General features: G+C 43.3%; 1 protein-coding gene across 2 annotated transcripts in view; it reads right to left on the reverse strand.

Moving 5' to 3' along the window:
* LOC108297061 (lanC-like protein 3) overlaps window positions 1-8,190 on the reverse strand; it is a 107,140-nt gene extending 98,950 nt beyond the window's left edge. For both annotated transcript variants that reach the window (XM_037735276.1, XM_017519700.2), the window contains exon 1: window positions 7,306-8,190. In XM_037735276.1, the coding sequence (XP_037591204.1) occupies window positions 7,306-7,878 (573 nt within the window). In that variant the 5' untranslated portion in view covers window positions 7,879-8,190. The remainder of the gene's footprint in view (window positions 1-7,305) is intronic.
* Window positions 8,191-15,370: the final 7,180 nt, after the last annotated feature.

The following is a 15,370-nucleotide window of genomic DNA, read 5'->3' on the forward strand; positions in this document are numbered from 1 at the left end:
AAAAAAAAAAAAAAAAAGTAAACTTTGAATCAGCAATTGTGTTTTAAAAATTTACTCTACATAGATACTTGGAAAAGTAGGCAAAAATACACATAAAAAGACATATATATGCACACATATATATATTACATGTATATATTTTATTTGTATATATGCATTTTACGAAAGTCCTCTTTAATCCAAGGTTTTGCTTTCTGTGGTTTCAGTTACCAGGAGACATCTGGGATGCAAAAACACTATGTGGAAAATTTCACAAATAAACAATAAGTTTTAAATTTCATGCCATTCTGAGTAGTGTGATAAAATTTTGGGACATCCTGCTCCTTCCCACCTGAGATGTGAATCATCCCCCTTTCCAGCATATCCACACTGTAAACTACCTGCCCATTGGTCACTTAGTAGGTGTCTCTAGGCATCTCAGGTATCAGATAGAAAAAGCAGTATATATAGCATTTGGTACTATCCACAGTTTCAGGTATCCACTGGTGGTCTTGGAACATATCCCTGACAGATACGGGGGAATTACTGCTTGTATATGCATTTATATTATTTATGGCACTATTTCTGATAGCAACAAAAGGAGATTAAACTTGAATGAACCTAAATGTCCATCAACAAAGGTTAAATTATAATATAACCATAAAATGGAACCAGTATAAAGAATGTTACATCTCTCTATATAATATGCAAAGATGTTCAATGGACATTAAGCAAGAAAGCAAGCATTATAATATATATTATAATTTGTATAACTGGATAAAATATAGGTATTTTATGGAATAGACTATTTTAAAAAAAGAAAAAAATGTTAACTTCTAAAACAAAATTTTTTTTTTTGGAGACAGAGTCTTAGTCTGTTGCCCAGGCTAGAATATAGTGGTGCAGTCTCAGCTCACTGAAACCTCTGCCTCCCAGGTTCAAGCGATTCTCCCACCGCAGTCTCCCCAGTAGCTAGGATTACAGGCACCCACCACCATGCCCGGATAATTTTTGTATTTTTATAGAGACGGGTTTCACTATGTAGGCCAGGCTGGTCTTCAACTCCTGCCCTCAAGTGATCCGCCCACCTCACTACTTCAACCTCCCAAAGTGCTGGAATTACAGGCATGAGCCACTGTGCTCAGCCTAAAACAAAATTTAAATAAACAATTTAAGGACACATTTTGTTTTATATCTTTGATGAGAGAATGTTTAAGAAAAGGTAGGAAAAATGCAGTTGCTGCCATAAAATATACTCCCCAAACTTTACTAGTTTAAATCTCAATTAATAGTTAATATCTTAGCTTTTATTTAATTGGCAGCTAGCTGACAGCAAAAACAAGATACCTTACAGGTGTCAGGACACATGGAGGTGACCTGGAAAAGGGAAGAGAAACACCAAAGGGAGGAAAAGCGAACGGATAAAGGAGGTCACATGACAGACCTTGCCAAGGGACACCAAAAGGCAGATGTTTTGGTAACCACCCAAAGGCCATTTCCTTCTCCTTTTTTTCTTGTCAGTACCTGTGTACCAATTTTAACCAATAGAGGTTAAAAGTAAAAACACTAGCCTTCCCAGCCTCCCTGAAACTAGAACCGGCTAATGACCAAGTGCTGGGCAATGAGTCAGAAGGGAAATTCTTCTAGGATAGAATGTTCTACATGACTTTAGAAAAAGATGCAAGGGGAAAAAGCCTCAGATCCTCCCTCACTTCTTCAGTTAGGGGAACACGATGCTTGGAATGACAGCAGGCATTTTACAACATTGAAAGGTGAAACAGCTCAAACACTGACAACAGCAGAGAAAACGGCTGGAAAGAGCTTGGAATTGGATAACTCTCCTGAGTTGCTGAAACAATCCTGGAGTGGCCTAGTTTTCCACTCCTTGCTAAGTGAGGTAATAAACATTCTCATTATATAGATCACTTTTTATTGGACATTTTGTTATTTACAGCTAAAAGCATTGCCTCTTACACAGCTGCCAACCACCTGCCTTAGAAATGAGCCAAGGACCCAATTAACAACTTTGCAATAATTTGCTGTTGTTGTTTTCAAATCACAGCAGAAAGATATAATTCTCATTCTCAGAATTACCTTACGTTTTCTGTTAGCAGTAGGGGAAAAGGCTACCATTGATTCCATTAAGCAGCTCCTATGTGCTACGCACTGTGCTAGGTATTTTACCTAGGAATGGTCATCACAGCAACTTCTAAACCAGTCTCCTTTGGCTGGGGAAATAAAATCACATCTATATATTTCCCATGTTGCTTAAACAATTTAGCATTTTGTTACAAATGTAAACCACAAACCACTAGTTGTACTTGTGACTTTGTCACCTCTAGAAATCACAGAGACATGCATACCATACTTGCAGCTGCGGAAGATATCTCAAAATATCATTGGCTCTCATCGCCGTTTCAAAAGCTTTATATTAAACCTGCTGTAAAATCTTATGTAAATTGTTAATAAAGGAGCACATACGCTACTGCATGACACATTTTAAAAATGTTTTGGTAACAGGACTGCAATATAATTGACTTCCTTTGTCATCCTGTGTGTTTTATTTTATGCATGTAAAAATATTATTCTAAGAAGAGGTCCCGTAGGTTTCACCAGACTGACAAGGAGTCCTTGGCACAAAAGGGGTTTAGACCTCACACAACCAGTCCTCGTCATTATCATTGTTAATATCGTCAATCCACTCAGGATCAATACAGAAAACCAGGGCGATCTTTCTAAAAGCTAAGCCAGATCAAGATATTTCCTCCTTTAAACATGAAGCAAATGCAGACTCCTAGTTTTCACTAACTTGGCCCTCCAGGATCTGATTTTACCCTGCTCATGTCTCCTTCCATGGTTTCAAACTCCTCTATCCCCTGCTCTCTGCTCCAGGCATGCTAGCCTCCTTCCATTTCTTTGAAATGTCCAAGCCATTTCCTACCTTAGGGGCTGTTGCCCTCTGCCTGGAATGCCTGTTTGTAAAGCAGCCACTCGGTTCCCATGCTCTAGTGATAAGCTAGGACATTGCCTCCACAGAGAAGCCTTCCTACCAAACAGCAGCCCTCCCCTTTCCCACCTGTGCTCAGTTCCTGATTACACCCTTAAGAGCACTTATCTGAAAGGACTGATGTTATTTTTTTTGTTCACCAACAGACTTCTATTTTTTCGTTCACTACTGAACCGCAGCATCTAGTGAGTTACCTCACACCATGTAGAAACCTGATGTTCACTGAATGGACGAATGAAAAGCAGAATAAGTCAATGAGGAAATTGAGGCTCAGCGATGTTAAAATATTTTTCCAAGATCACTCAGTGGCAGAGTTATTATTTTAACTGAGATCCTAGGTCTCCCCCTCATCCCTCCATCATTGTCCGCTACATTTCCAACAATCAGTGGAAAGCCCAGTGGACCCAATATAAGTTTTTATGGCAGGATTTCTTGAGACTTCAGCGCCCCATCGCTCAAGCATATCTGCCTAAGCACTCCTCAGAGCTATTCCAGGAAGACCAAGTTAAATAAAAATACATTGCCTGGAGAGAGGGATTCTCTGTCCCTTGCTACATACACATACATCTTTTTCTTATATCTGAACCTTGTAAACATAAATATAAACAACAAAAGCAAATAAAAGGAAAAAAAATCCAGAAAATGGTAAACTAAGAAAGAAATTAGATAAACCCAGGGGAAACATCTACACATAAAAATAGATCTGATAAGGTATTGTATGCTACCTTATGTGGACCACAATTCTAGCCATACACTCCCTAGTAGCCAACACAAAGTGAAGAACAATCAGTTACACGCCATACTTTGAAGAGTTTTGAAATTCGATCCTCAGGAGTTGCACAACTATTTGTCTCTACATTCTGAGAGCAATTCCTCTTGTGGATCTTTAGAGTGAAAGGTAGGATATAGTAGTCAGCATTCTAAAGACCTTTTAAATAAACATATCAAGCTTACAGAGAGGTGTCTTATAGTATGCCTTAATAGAGGTGGCAGTTACAATGCCAAAACCTATCCACCATTGTATCGCCTTGCTATTCAAAGCATGCTCTATAGACCGGCAACATCAGCGTCTCCAAGGAACTTGTAAGAAATGCAGCTCTACAAGATCTGCAGGTGATTCCTATGCACATTAAAGTTTAAGAAGCACTGCTTTATTGGTTGAGCTTAGGCCAAGGAAAAAAAAAAAACTGTAAGAAACTATAATTCATTCATTCATCCATCCATTTAACAAAATATTTACTAAAACTTTTGCAGGAGGAAACGATTTCTTTAAACTTGACAGCAAAACCACCACCATAAAGGAAAATTCTGATAAACGGGACACCATTAAAATTGAGTGATATTTGCAAACACACACAGATCTGGGTATCTAAAAATATATGGGGCAGTCTTGACAAGGAACATCAATGAGACCAAAAATGTCTACGCTTATGGAGCTTACATTCTAATCGGCGAAGACAAAAATAAACAATTTAAGTAAAACGAATCAGGCAAGGGGGATAAGTTAAGGGTGGGGTTGCAATTTTAAATAGGGTAGTCAGGAAAGGCCTCATTTGAGGAAGTAAAGACCTCTAGGAGGCCAGGCACAGTGGCTCATGACTGTCATCCCGGCACTTTAGGCGGCTGAGGCGGGCAGATCACTTGAGCCCAGGAGTTCCAAAACAGCCTAGGCAACATGGCGAAACTCTGTCTCTAAAAAAATACAAGAAAAAGTTGCCGGGTGTAGTGGCGCATGCCTGTGGTGTCACCTACTTGGGAAGCTGAGGTAGGAGGATCACCTAAGCCCAGGAGGTCGAGGCGACAGTCAGCCATGGTTCCACCACTGCACTCCAGCCTGGGTAACAGAGTGAGACCAGGTCCCAAAAAGAAAACAAACAAACAAACAAACAAAAAACAACCCTATACAGGGTTAGACATCTAGCTATAGATATCTAGGGGGAGTGTTCCAAGTAGAAAGAACTGTCAGAACAAACACCCTGAGACAGGAAAGTAACTAAAACAGTAAGATGGACAGCACCGTTGAAGAAGAGTGAGCAAGAAGTAGAGTAGGTGTGTAGGAGGCTAGATCATCTGGAGCCTTCCCGGCTAATTTTGAGAATCATAACTTTAGCTGTGAGATGACAAGCCACTGGAGGAAAAGGAATAGGGAGCCATTGCAGTATGTCGAGCAGGGAAATAACATAATGAAAAGTGTCTTTTGAAATACTGGTTTCTTAGAGGTGGATGGAATGGCTTGTGTGGGAGATTCTAGCTCCAAGTATCTTGCACCAATCCCAATATATGGTGATTCAGTCCTTCAACTACGTATCAGGTGGCAAAGATGTGCCAAGTAATGTGGTGAGGATCTAAATTAGAGTGATAACCGAGGGAACTGCCAGAGGAATGTGAATACTAATGACGTCGGAGGGAAAGAAACCCAGGACATACTGACAGATTATTTATAGAAAAATGATACAAATTCGCAATTCGATTTAATCAAGGTTTATGGATCACCTACTGAGGGCAAAGCCCTGTGCTGGCTAGGACTTGCGGGGTGGGGATGGAGTATAAAACTTGTGCTTTCCCCTCAAAGGGCTTCCAGCCTGGCGTGCTTAGCCCCTGCGCTATGCCTTTCAAGCCACAAAGTCTTGAATTGCCACAGCCGCAGCTGGCACGGGAACTAACTGGTTTGCTCAGGTTAAGAGCTGGTGGTGGTGGTTTTTTTGTTATCCCTGAAGCTTGTTCCATCTCCTGGGAGCAGGGGATGGGACCCTGCACCTCAGCTCGGTCAGTACAAAAAAATAGGCCTGGTTTGGCAGGAGGGCAGAAGGGAGGTCTTAATAAATGTCTTTGTGGATCAGTGTTGCGGACTGGCCCAAACCACCAGTTTTGGGGCAGAGTCCTTCTGGTCTGCCTCCACCTGTGTGACCTGGTGGTCAGGCACCCTTCCCATTCCATTCTAGACAAAAGGGCTGAAGGCATGGAAAGAGGAAGAGGCAAGATTAAGGAAAGCAATTGGGAAAAAAAAAATTTTTTTTTTGAAAATCCCCGGCTGCCAGACTACAAGGCGAGGGGAGCAGATGCAAATGCAATGCAAATGATATGTAAATATCTCTGTGGCCTTCTAAAAGGTCTTCTACAACGGGAAGGGCATTTGAAAAACCGCTGGCAGTTAACAGTGACTCAGAAGCAGAGCGAATTATTTCAAGACAACTCTGACACAGACCTTCACTGCCCAGCTAACAGGGTGCACATTGTTTAGTAATCTTTTTTCTCACTTGAATCAGCCGCACCTGCTATAAATAACAAGAATTGAAAAACCCTGTCTGCCTCTGCAAAGGTTATCGAGGTTAATTACTCGCTTAAAACACTCTATATACCAGTAATTTTTCTTCAAACGCCTTTCTCACCTAAATAAAGCCGAGTTAAAAGTGTCCCTTCCTGCCTAGAGCAATACTTGGCTCCAGTGGATTATGAATGAAAGAGCCTCTCTCATTTCTAGTTACTATGATCCCTCAGAGTTTTGTTCTTTTTCCTACTCCACAGGAACTGGCATGTTCTGTTCTAATAACCACATGCTGATTTCAAAGTGAGTCCAGGAAAAACTCTGTATGTGAAAACCAACTCACTTTTTTTTTAGGAGCCGCTGTCAAGTTGCTCACCAAGAAAAGCTGCCCGGTCAAGAAAGCTGTGGTCTTGCCCATCCTAAGCAAATATTCTTAAATGAAATAATGGACGTGCAACCACAATGGGGTACATTTCCGTCTACATTTATGTACTTTTAAAGGGGACACTCCTACCAGATACGCATTTAGTATGAGCCATGGGTTGAACTGAAGAGTAAGCAAGACAGTAAACACATCAGCCACACTGCTGAGCAGTTATTCTTGGTTACAGACCCAGGGCTCCAGAAGCAACTTGCGTCCACATCGGCCCCCAAAAGTGCCCTTACTTCCTGGCCCTGTAACATTCGAGGGTGCCTCAGCTTTTGACAGCAGAGTCCAAGGAAAGGAAATCCCTTCCATTTCTGAGGTTTTCATCTTACTTGAAAGGGCCACACTGCCATCCCCCAGAAAGCTGACAGGCATCTGCATCAAAACAGCGGCAGAGTGCAGAGACACCGAATCTCGACAAACCAGAGGCTGAGGACAGACAGGAAAGAAGACGGACAGAAGCAGGAGACAGACCTCAAGGGACTGAAGAAATACATGCCAGCGCCAGAAGAAGAGTAACAAAGAGGAGAGCAACCCGGGGCAGTCCGGCTGGAGCCAGGGAGTCCCGGGAAGGGAGGCCGCCGGGCAGGCGGCGAGCGCCCTCCCGCGGCCGGGGTTACCTCTTACCTCCTGGGCGAGTTTCTGCTTGAGCACCAGCGCGGCACACAGGTAGCCCGCGCGGCCGACGAACAGCTCGTCCGAGCCGCACTCCAGGAAGGAGACCGGCGCGCAGACGGCGCACAGAGCCCGGAACTTGCCCAGCGGCTGCACGTAGTCGGACCGGCCCAGGGCGTGGTACACGAGCGTGGCCACAGCGTACACGCCCGCGCCCCCGAGCAGGAAGGCAGCGCGGGTGTCGGCGTCCGGCTCGCCCCACTCCTCAGCGCGGGCGCACGCGTCGATGAGGCGCTTAGCCGAGCGCAGGTAGCGCTCCCGGGCGGTGGCGAAGAGCGGGCTCTGCGAGACGTGGTAGAGCATATAGGCTACCCCGGCCACGCCGCCGTAAAGCCCCCCCTGGCAGCCGCTAGCCCCGGCCGTCGCGCCTCGGCCCTCGGCGCCGCCCCCGAGAGGGGGAAGCTCCTGGAGAATGCGCTCGATGGTGGCGGTGACCAAGGGCGCCACCGCCTCCTCACACTGGCCCGCCAGCAGGCTGCCCTGGTAGTCATCGAAGCGATTGGCGAAGCAGCGCTTGGAGTCCATGCTGTCGCCCGTGCCCCCTAGTGCTAGTGCGGAGCTAAGGACCGCTCGAGGTCGCGCCCTGCAGCCCAGCACACCACCTCCGGCTCTCTGAGGCGCTCACTCGGATGGCGGTGCCTGCGGCGGGGACGGAGCGAGAAGGGTGAGACGGGAGGTGACAAGAGGAGGCGGGCAAGGAGCGGATGGATGGCCAAGTGGGGCGCCGGGCTGCCGCGAGGCTCCCGAGCGGCCCGGGCGATCGCGGGGGATGCGTACAGTGCGCCCCCCTCTCAGAGGCCGCGCCCTCGCCGAACCCGCCCCCTCCTGCGCCGCCGCAGCTCGGCTGCCTCTCCAAGGGGCCGAGGCGATCTCTGGCAGGACCCACGCGGGGCCCGCGCCACTCCTCCCGCTCCGCCCCCGGCTCCTCCCCTCCTGGCGGAAGGCCGGGGAGGTGCGGGACACCGATCTGGAACGCCGAGACTCAGCATACACACACCTGGCGGCGGAGGTGACGATCTCCAGTCCCTTGGACACTGACAGTGTGGTCCTTGGCTTAGAACATCCTATAAGCATGTGAAAAACGCAGCATCTCCGGCTTCGCTCCAGACCTGCCGAATCCAAATCTGAATATTTAGCAAGGTCCCCAGGTGATTCGCATGCACATTAAAGTTTGAGGAGCCACTGAACTAGGCTTGAGTACCAGGAAAAACCTGGGCGCCTTCTTTGAAGTTTGTATTTCATCGTGGTCGCTTCGGAGTTCTCATTATGAATGCTTCAATCCCAAAAGCTGGGGCATTTGAGCACATCGTGTTGAATGCATTGAAAATGTGAAATACCCCATACGGAAACGTTTTTCCTAGCTCTGGTTTTCGGATTGTTTTCTTAGAGTACACAGGAGTAAAATCTCAAAGAAACACACCAGGTTAAGTCAAGGAAGGGGCATTCCCCTCCTGCGGTGCGTGCATTGTAAAGGCTCAAAACATATCTAGGGGTCATTAACTACTTGATATTAGGATAAACGCTATGTGAGAATTTAATTAGGCATATATATGTGGAGTTTCGCTCTTGTTACCCAGGCTGGAGTGCAACCGCGCGATCTCGGCTCACACTGACCTCCGCCTCCTGGGTTCAAGCAGTTCTCCTGCCTCAGCCTCCCGAGTAGCTGGGACTACAGGCATGCACCACCACGCCCAGCTAATTTTTGTATTTTTAGTAGAGACGGGGTTTCACCATGTTGACCAGGATGGTCACGATTTCTTGGCCTCGAGATCCACCTGCCTCGGCCTGGCAAAGTGCTGGGATTATAGGCGTGAGCCACCGCGCCCGGCTGATTAGGCTTTTTATCTCCTCCTTGCTTCCCTTCTTTCCCAGGTTTGTTCTCTTCTGCTTTTGTCCCACGGGCATTATGAAGGGTCTCCTGTGTGTCCTGAAACCTGCAAATAGATGGATGAACAAGATAGACATGGTCCCAGACCTCTGGGAGCTTACAATTCAGTAGGAAAAACAGAAAACGAACAATTATGCAAGCTAGTTGCCTTTCTTGTGCTCAGCTGTTTGAAATCATTCTGGCTTTCCCCAACTGTTGACTCTTGAAGACTAAAGACTTGGTCACGTCTCCCAGGAGTATTTGCATTTTGATAGGGACTGAGCAAGACACAGAAGAGTCAGTGGCTCATAGAACAGTTTCTGATTCTTTGTGGGGAGAGGAACTATTCCACTTACTTGAAAGGCCAGTTTGGAGGCATTTTCTTTTTTTTTTTTTTTTCCTCAGAAGTGTTAAATGTCACCGCGATTGGGAATCGGAAATTAAATTCCCTGCCCCTCCATCCTTACTTTATGTAGTCTGGGAAAGAACCTTAGTTTGCCAGCATGACTGCCAGGACTGACACGTCCACATATTTCAAGGACAGTATGGCCATCATCCCCCTTTGATCCTGCCAAAACAGGTTTATTTTTAATAATAATAATACAAAAAAGTCCACTTTAGGCAGGGAGCTCGATATGTTAAAGGAAGGAAAGGCATCAAAGAAGCAACAGGAATGTTGAGTTTCTTCTTGACACTTCCTTCCTTATCCCTCGACCATGACAGGCATTAGCGGTGACTTTTGTCCCCTCAGAGAAGGAAACATAAGATCCTTTACTGGCAGAAATGAAGCCTTATTCCACTTCATTCCTCCACACTTCATCACCTTGTCATGAATCTAGAGGCAACTCTATTAATTCTGACTCTGATTATTCTTCCAAACACTCCAGCCTGGAGGTAGCACCAGCAACAACAACAGGGATCTGCTAACTGGCTTCAAAATAGAACTGTATGTAAACACGTCTCCAGGAAAAGGAGCTCTTCTGCTTTTTCCCAATTGTGTCATCTATTGCCCCAAAATGCTGTATAACAAGCAATCACAAAATCTTATAGCAGATGACAGTCAGTTTAATGTTCATGCATCTGGGATCTTGGCAGGGCTCATTCAGGTATCTGGAGGTGGGTTGGGTCTGGCTTGGGGAGAGTGAGGTGACTGGGCTCTGGCTCATGTCTCTTGTCTTTTAGCTGCCCAACCCCAGCAAGCTTGCCTGCCAGTGGCAGAGGGGCTAAAGCAAAAGCAGAGGCATGCGAGACTTCTGAGGGTGCGGGCTCAGGACACACACTTTTGTCTGCCTTAGTCTGCTGGCAAATCACATGAGGAAATATAGGGTGTTTTTGTTGAACGTCAAAGTTGCATGACAAAGGGTATGGATCCAGGGTTGGGTGAAGTATTAGGGTTCTTTGAAGCCCCACCTCCAATAGTCCTACACTTAATTGCATGCAGTGTAATGTATTTTAATATCATTACTCCACTAGGATATACTCTGCATGAGGGTCGGGCTTTTTCTTGCATTTATTGACTGATAAATAAGAGCCTAGGGTAGTCTCTGACTATTCTACTACTACTACTGCCACCACTACTATATGTAGGAGATATTTACTTAAAGCTAATGAATTAATAAGTGAATTACCATGAGAGAATTAAGGTACCCTGAAGTATACAATACAGAGTGAGGCCTTTTTTGAAACCTTAACCTGACTTGTTTAAACTCCTCCTATATTCTTGGATCCTTTTGCTCTTGTGAGCAGAAGAATGTAAACATTTTGCAGTTTCTGCTCTTATTTTGCCTGTTTCTCTACAAGATGCGGTGACCTCTGTACTCTACCTTGAATTCGGGGCCTTCACACCTTCTACTTTTGCTAACTCACCCTGTCTGGAAGCTTATATTTTTCAAATATGACCACGACAATATCTCCTCTGCCACATGTTCCTCTACAATCAATGTGACCTTGACATTCCTATCATCAGGAGGCAGGTACAGGTAACCTCTTCTGGGTGGGCTTATATCTCATTTGTAACCAATAGAATGTGATGGAAATAACAGTGTGTGACATCCAAGGCTAAATTATAACAAGTAATGCAGCTTCCATCTTTAATGTTGCAGCACTCACATTTGGAGCCTTATAAGAATCTGACTGCCCTGCAGCTGCCTTATTGGGAAGAAGCCCAGACGACATGAAGTGGCCACTTGGAAGTGCTTGGATTGACAGCTCCAAGACACCATCAGCTGACAGCTATGTGAGTAAACCACGTTGGTTATATCCAGCCCAGTCAATCCTTCAGATTACCACCATCCCGTAACATTCCAGAATTCCTGACCCAAAAAATTATAAACAAAAATGTAGTTGTTATAAGCCTCTAATTTTAGGATAATTTGTTATGTAGCAAGGTAACTGGAATTTCCTGCTAGCTTCCTACAATCCAATGCTGTGGAAGTCCCCTCTAACAACAGTCTACACTCATCAGGGTAATGAGCAGTTAGGAAGATAAATATTTTAGAGAAATCTGGAATACACAGATGTATGCACGAACCCAAAAAGTTATGTTCCAAAATAACAATTCTAGTTGGATTCTTTAGAAGTAGTGATGACCCCACAAGAAATATGCAGTCTATACAAAATCTTGCTAAGGCCATTTATTTTACCCTTATCTGCAACATTTGTCCTGATAGTCACAGAATTTCTCGCAGCATTTGCTGACAGGCAGCTCCCAACACATGTTCCTGTGATCTTGCTGAATTGCTCAGTTCCAAGTTCTTCTTCAGTATATCTTTATTATGCAGATTATGCAAAACTGTGGATGGAAGAGAGTATTAGTGGGTTCATCAAGTAAAAATTATGCAAAACTATCCAGAAAAGAAAGCATTAAAATCAGGGTTTCTCTCATGCGAATTGTTCCTATCTATGGTGAATATGGAAAAAAAAATCAGTAACTGTGTAACTGTCTGACCTTACCAATTAAGTTTTAATACATTTTATGGGATAATACATCTTAGAAATGCTTTCAAAAAGTTTTCCAATGCTTTGCTCAGAGGGTGCATCCTAGAAATGCTTGAGATAACTGAATAGTGCTTTGTTCATTCCTTATAGCATATTCTCTGTGGAGACTCATCCCTATTTTATTAGATTAACAACATAATTGGAAACATTTCCCTGGTTCTGCTCTTTCCTTAGCAATTTTCTCTCCTTGGAATACTCTTCAAAAAGTTTCCTTATGGCTTGCCTCTTCATTTCTCTCTCAATGAGGTTTTCTCCAACTTATTTGTTTAAAGTTACTACCATTACACCAACCCTTAGTATCTAACAACTATATATTTTACTTATTTATTTTGTTTCCCATCTATTTCTCTCCACTAAAATTTAATCCGCATAAGAACAGGAATTTTTGTCTGTGTCCTTTCCTCTTGTATCCTCAGCATCTAGATCTATGCCTGACACATGATATGTGCTCAGTAGATATTTATCGATGTCTGTGATGCTCTTCACAATGTCAAAATTTTCTATCCATCCTTGGCTGAGCTTTGCTGTCTGCCTTCCTGATCAGTTGCTTGATGATATTCTTCTGCCATAAGCAGCGATAAAATCGTGCACTCTAACATGGGACTTGATGCTCTTTATTGTCTTTTTTTCCCCTCTACTTCCAGTTTTATCAATTTAGAGCACTTTGTTAGCCTTATAGTCTAAGCATGATCTCCAGTACACATGTAATCCCAGAAGTCAAAGCCATCTGAAATAAGCAAACAAAGTGGCACTCTCCACTCCCCCTCAAGGAGGGGCAGCCCAGTTTGATTGGGTCACAATGGCCAAGAATGAGCAAGGGTGCACACCCTAGCTTACTGGATACGAAGAAAGTATATGTCACTTATACCCTTGGGTATTACAATGTGTATGTATGGATGAGTGATTTGAATGAACTATGATAAAACATTACTGTATGGGATACTGCTAAAACAGGTATTCCTCTGTTGTAAACTAACGAATCTCTGTAAGGTACATTAAATTGGCAAGTGGGGATGTAGGTGTTCTTTACGTAGAGTAGATTGCTCCACTGGAAACATTTCACAGCCTCCTACATGTGGTCATTTCTAAGGTTATCACCAGCATTCAGAAAGGCAGGAGGGAAAGAATGATTATATATTATTTGGTGTTATAGTTCAATGGCTATTAAATAACCTAATAATAGCGTAGTATTGGTAATCCATTAACATGTCTGCTTTTTGTCTTATCGTTCACTAATGGTTTTCACTTGTATGTTCACAGTACTTCTTATTGTAAGTAGTTCCGATGTCAAAAATATAAGGTAGAAGTAATTGTTGTATACAATTTTTCGACACTTGCAAGAGGTGGTAGTGAAAAGAGCAGATGTGTTCCAAATAATTCATATTGATTATGACTCTGGAATGGCCATGGTCGCACTTAGCCAGCTGTTCTCAATATGAGATGACTGCTCAACAGGACTTGACCCAGCATTCTCATGAGATACAGTAAGGGGTGATAACCAGAAAAAAAAACAGGTTCTCAGTCCATAATCCAAAAGGTAGAAAAATCCGTTACCAAATGATTAAACAGAGCTATCTGCTTCAGGCTTGCAAGGATTAACGGAATCATGGACCTGGAGATCATCTTCAAGAGATCATCTCTTTTTGCCTTTCCTTTAACAATAAGGAAACCGAGGTCCATGGAAATTATACAACAGGGGATGACTGAAATGTTGTAAAGAGGAGATTCATGGGATCATATCTGTGCTTTAGAAAGATGAATTTTCTGGAAAATTAAAGAACATATTTGAAAGGAGGAAGATATGTCAGAGTGGTAAGTAGAATAACCAATAAATGAGGAAATCTGAACTAGGGCAATAGCAGGAAGGGTGTCGAGACTTTAAAGGAGTTAAGAGATCTTAAGTGAGCGGGTTTACAGGGTTTTATGAGCAACTGGATGTGGGAGTAAAGGAGGATAAAAGTCCAAGATGATGACCGACTGGTTTCTGTTCTGGACAATTGGGCCAACAAAGGTACTATCCACCACACCAAAGAATAAATGCAGTGGAATAGATATGAGGCACAAAGAAGAAGGAAAATAGCTAATTTAGTTTTAAAACCTGAGTGTGGCTTTACAGCCTTATGATGTAAAAAGAGAAACAATAAAACAATAAAATGTTAACAGTATGTCCTGAAGATTAAAAATTCAGTACAACTGGTTAAAGGAGGTTGATGGAGGTGACCTTTGGGAATTGGTTAATATAGGGGTGGTATGGAGGAAGGCATGCAGCTAGACTTCAGAATGAGGAAACTTGACTACCCAGCTTTCATTGCCTTCTGCTACTATCAGCAACATCTTGAGTTTATTTTGAGAAACCACCATTCCCCATTCCTAGAACTTGTGATTTAAAGGAAGCTATACCACTTCCATGCCCCAAGGGAGAGCATATATCCCAGGTCTGCCTGAAGCAAAGCAATCCTCACCTTTCTTGGCTAAAACCATTGGGAAAGCTAAGATTGCTAATTTTTTTTAGAAGGATTAAACCTATAGTTACTGCTGGCCCTCGTATGACTGCAAGGAGAAAGCATGCTGAGGATAAAGCCACACAGAGGAAAGCAGAACTCAGTAATAATAATAAAAAAAAAGTGTGGCATGCTATAACAAGACGTCTTAGAATAAAATAGAAAAATAAAATAATAAACCAATAAAACAAAAATTATAATAAAAAAAGAAAAAAAAAGTATGACAAAAAATGTGATTCAATGACATTATTAAAATGCCTGTATCTGGCTTTACCTGAAAGACTATTCAATTATTGAATCTAGCACATTTCTTCATTTACTTAAATGGGGGTCTGTCACTTGCGAAAGAAGGAGACCTGGAATAATTCAGGGGTTTTTGGCCATTTGAAGTAGTTTGCTATGATTCGATTAGAGGAGCTAGGTAGGCATGGATGGGAGCAAGAAAAATATTTGCTATAGTCACATTTGAGAGGATTACTGACAACAGAGGATTTCTATAAGCCTTTGAGCAATGAATGAGTGGACGAATTTAAATGAGACTTGATGTTAAATTCCTGCTCCACCAATCCTGACTGTGTGACCTTGGGAAGGTTATTTAACCTTCCTAAGCCTTGGTTCTCTCATCTGTAAATTGGTAAAGACAATGGAATCT

The sequence above is a fragment of the Cebus imitator genome, unplaced genomic scaffold (genome assembly GCF_001604975.1).
Source record: "Cebus imitator isolate Cc_AM_T3 unplaced genomic scaffold, Cebus_imitator-1.0 Scaffold768, whole genome shotgun sequence".
Classification (NCBI taxonomy): domain Eukaryota; kingdom Metazoa; phylum Chordata; class Mammalia; order Primates; family Cebidae; genus Cebus; species Cebus imitator.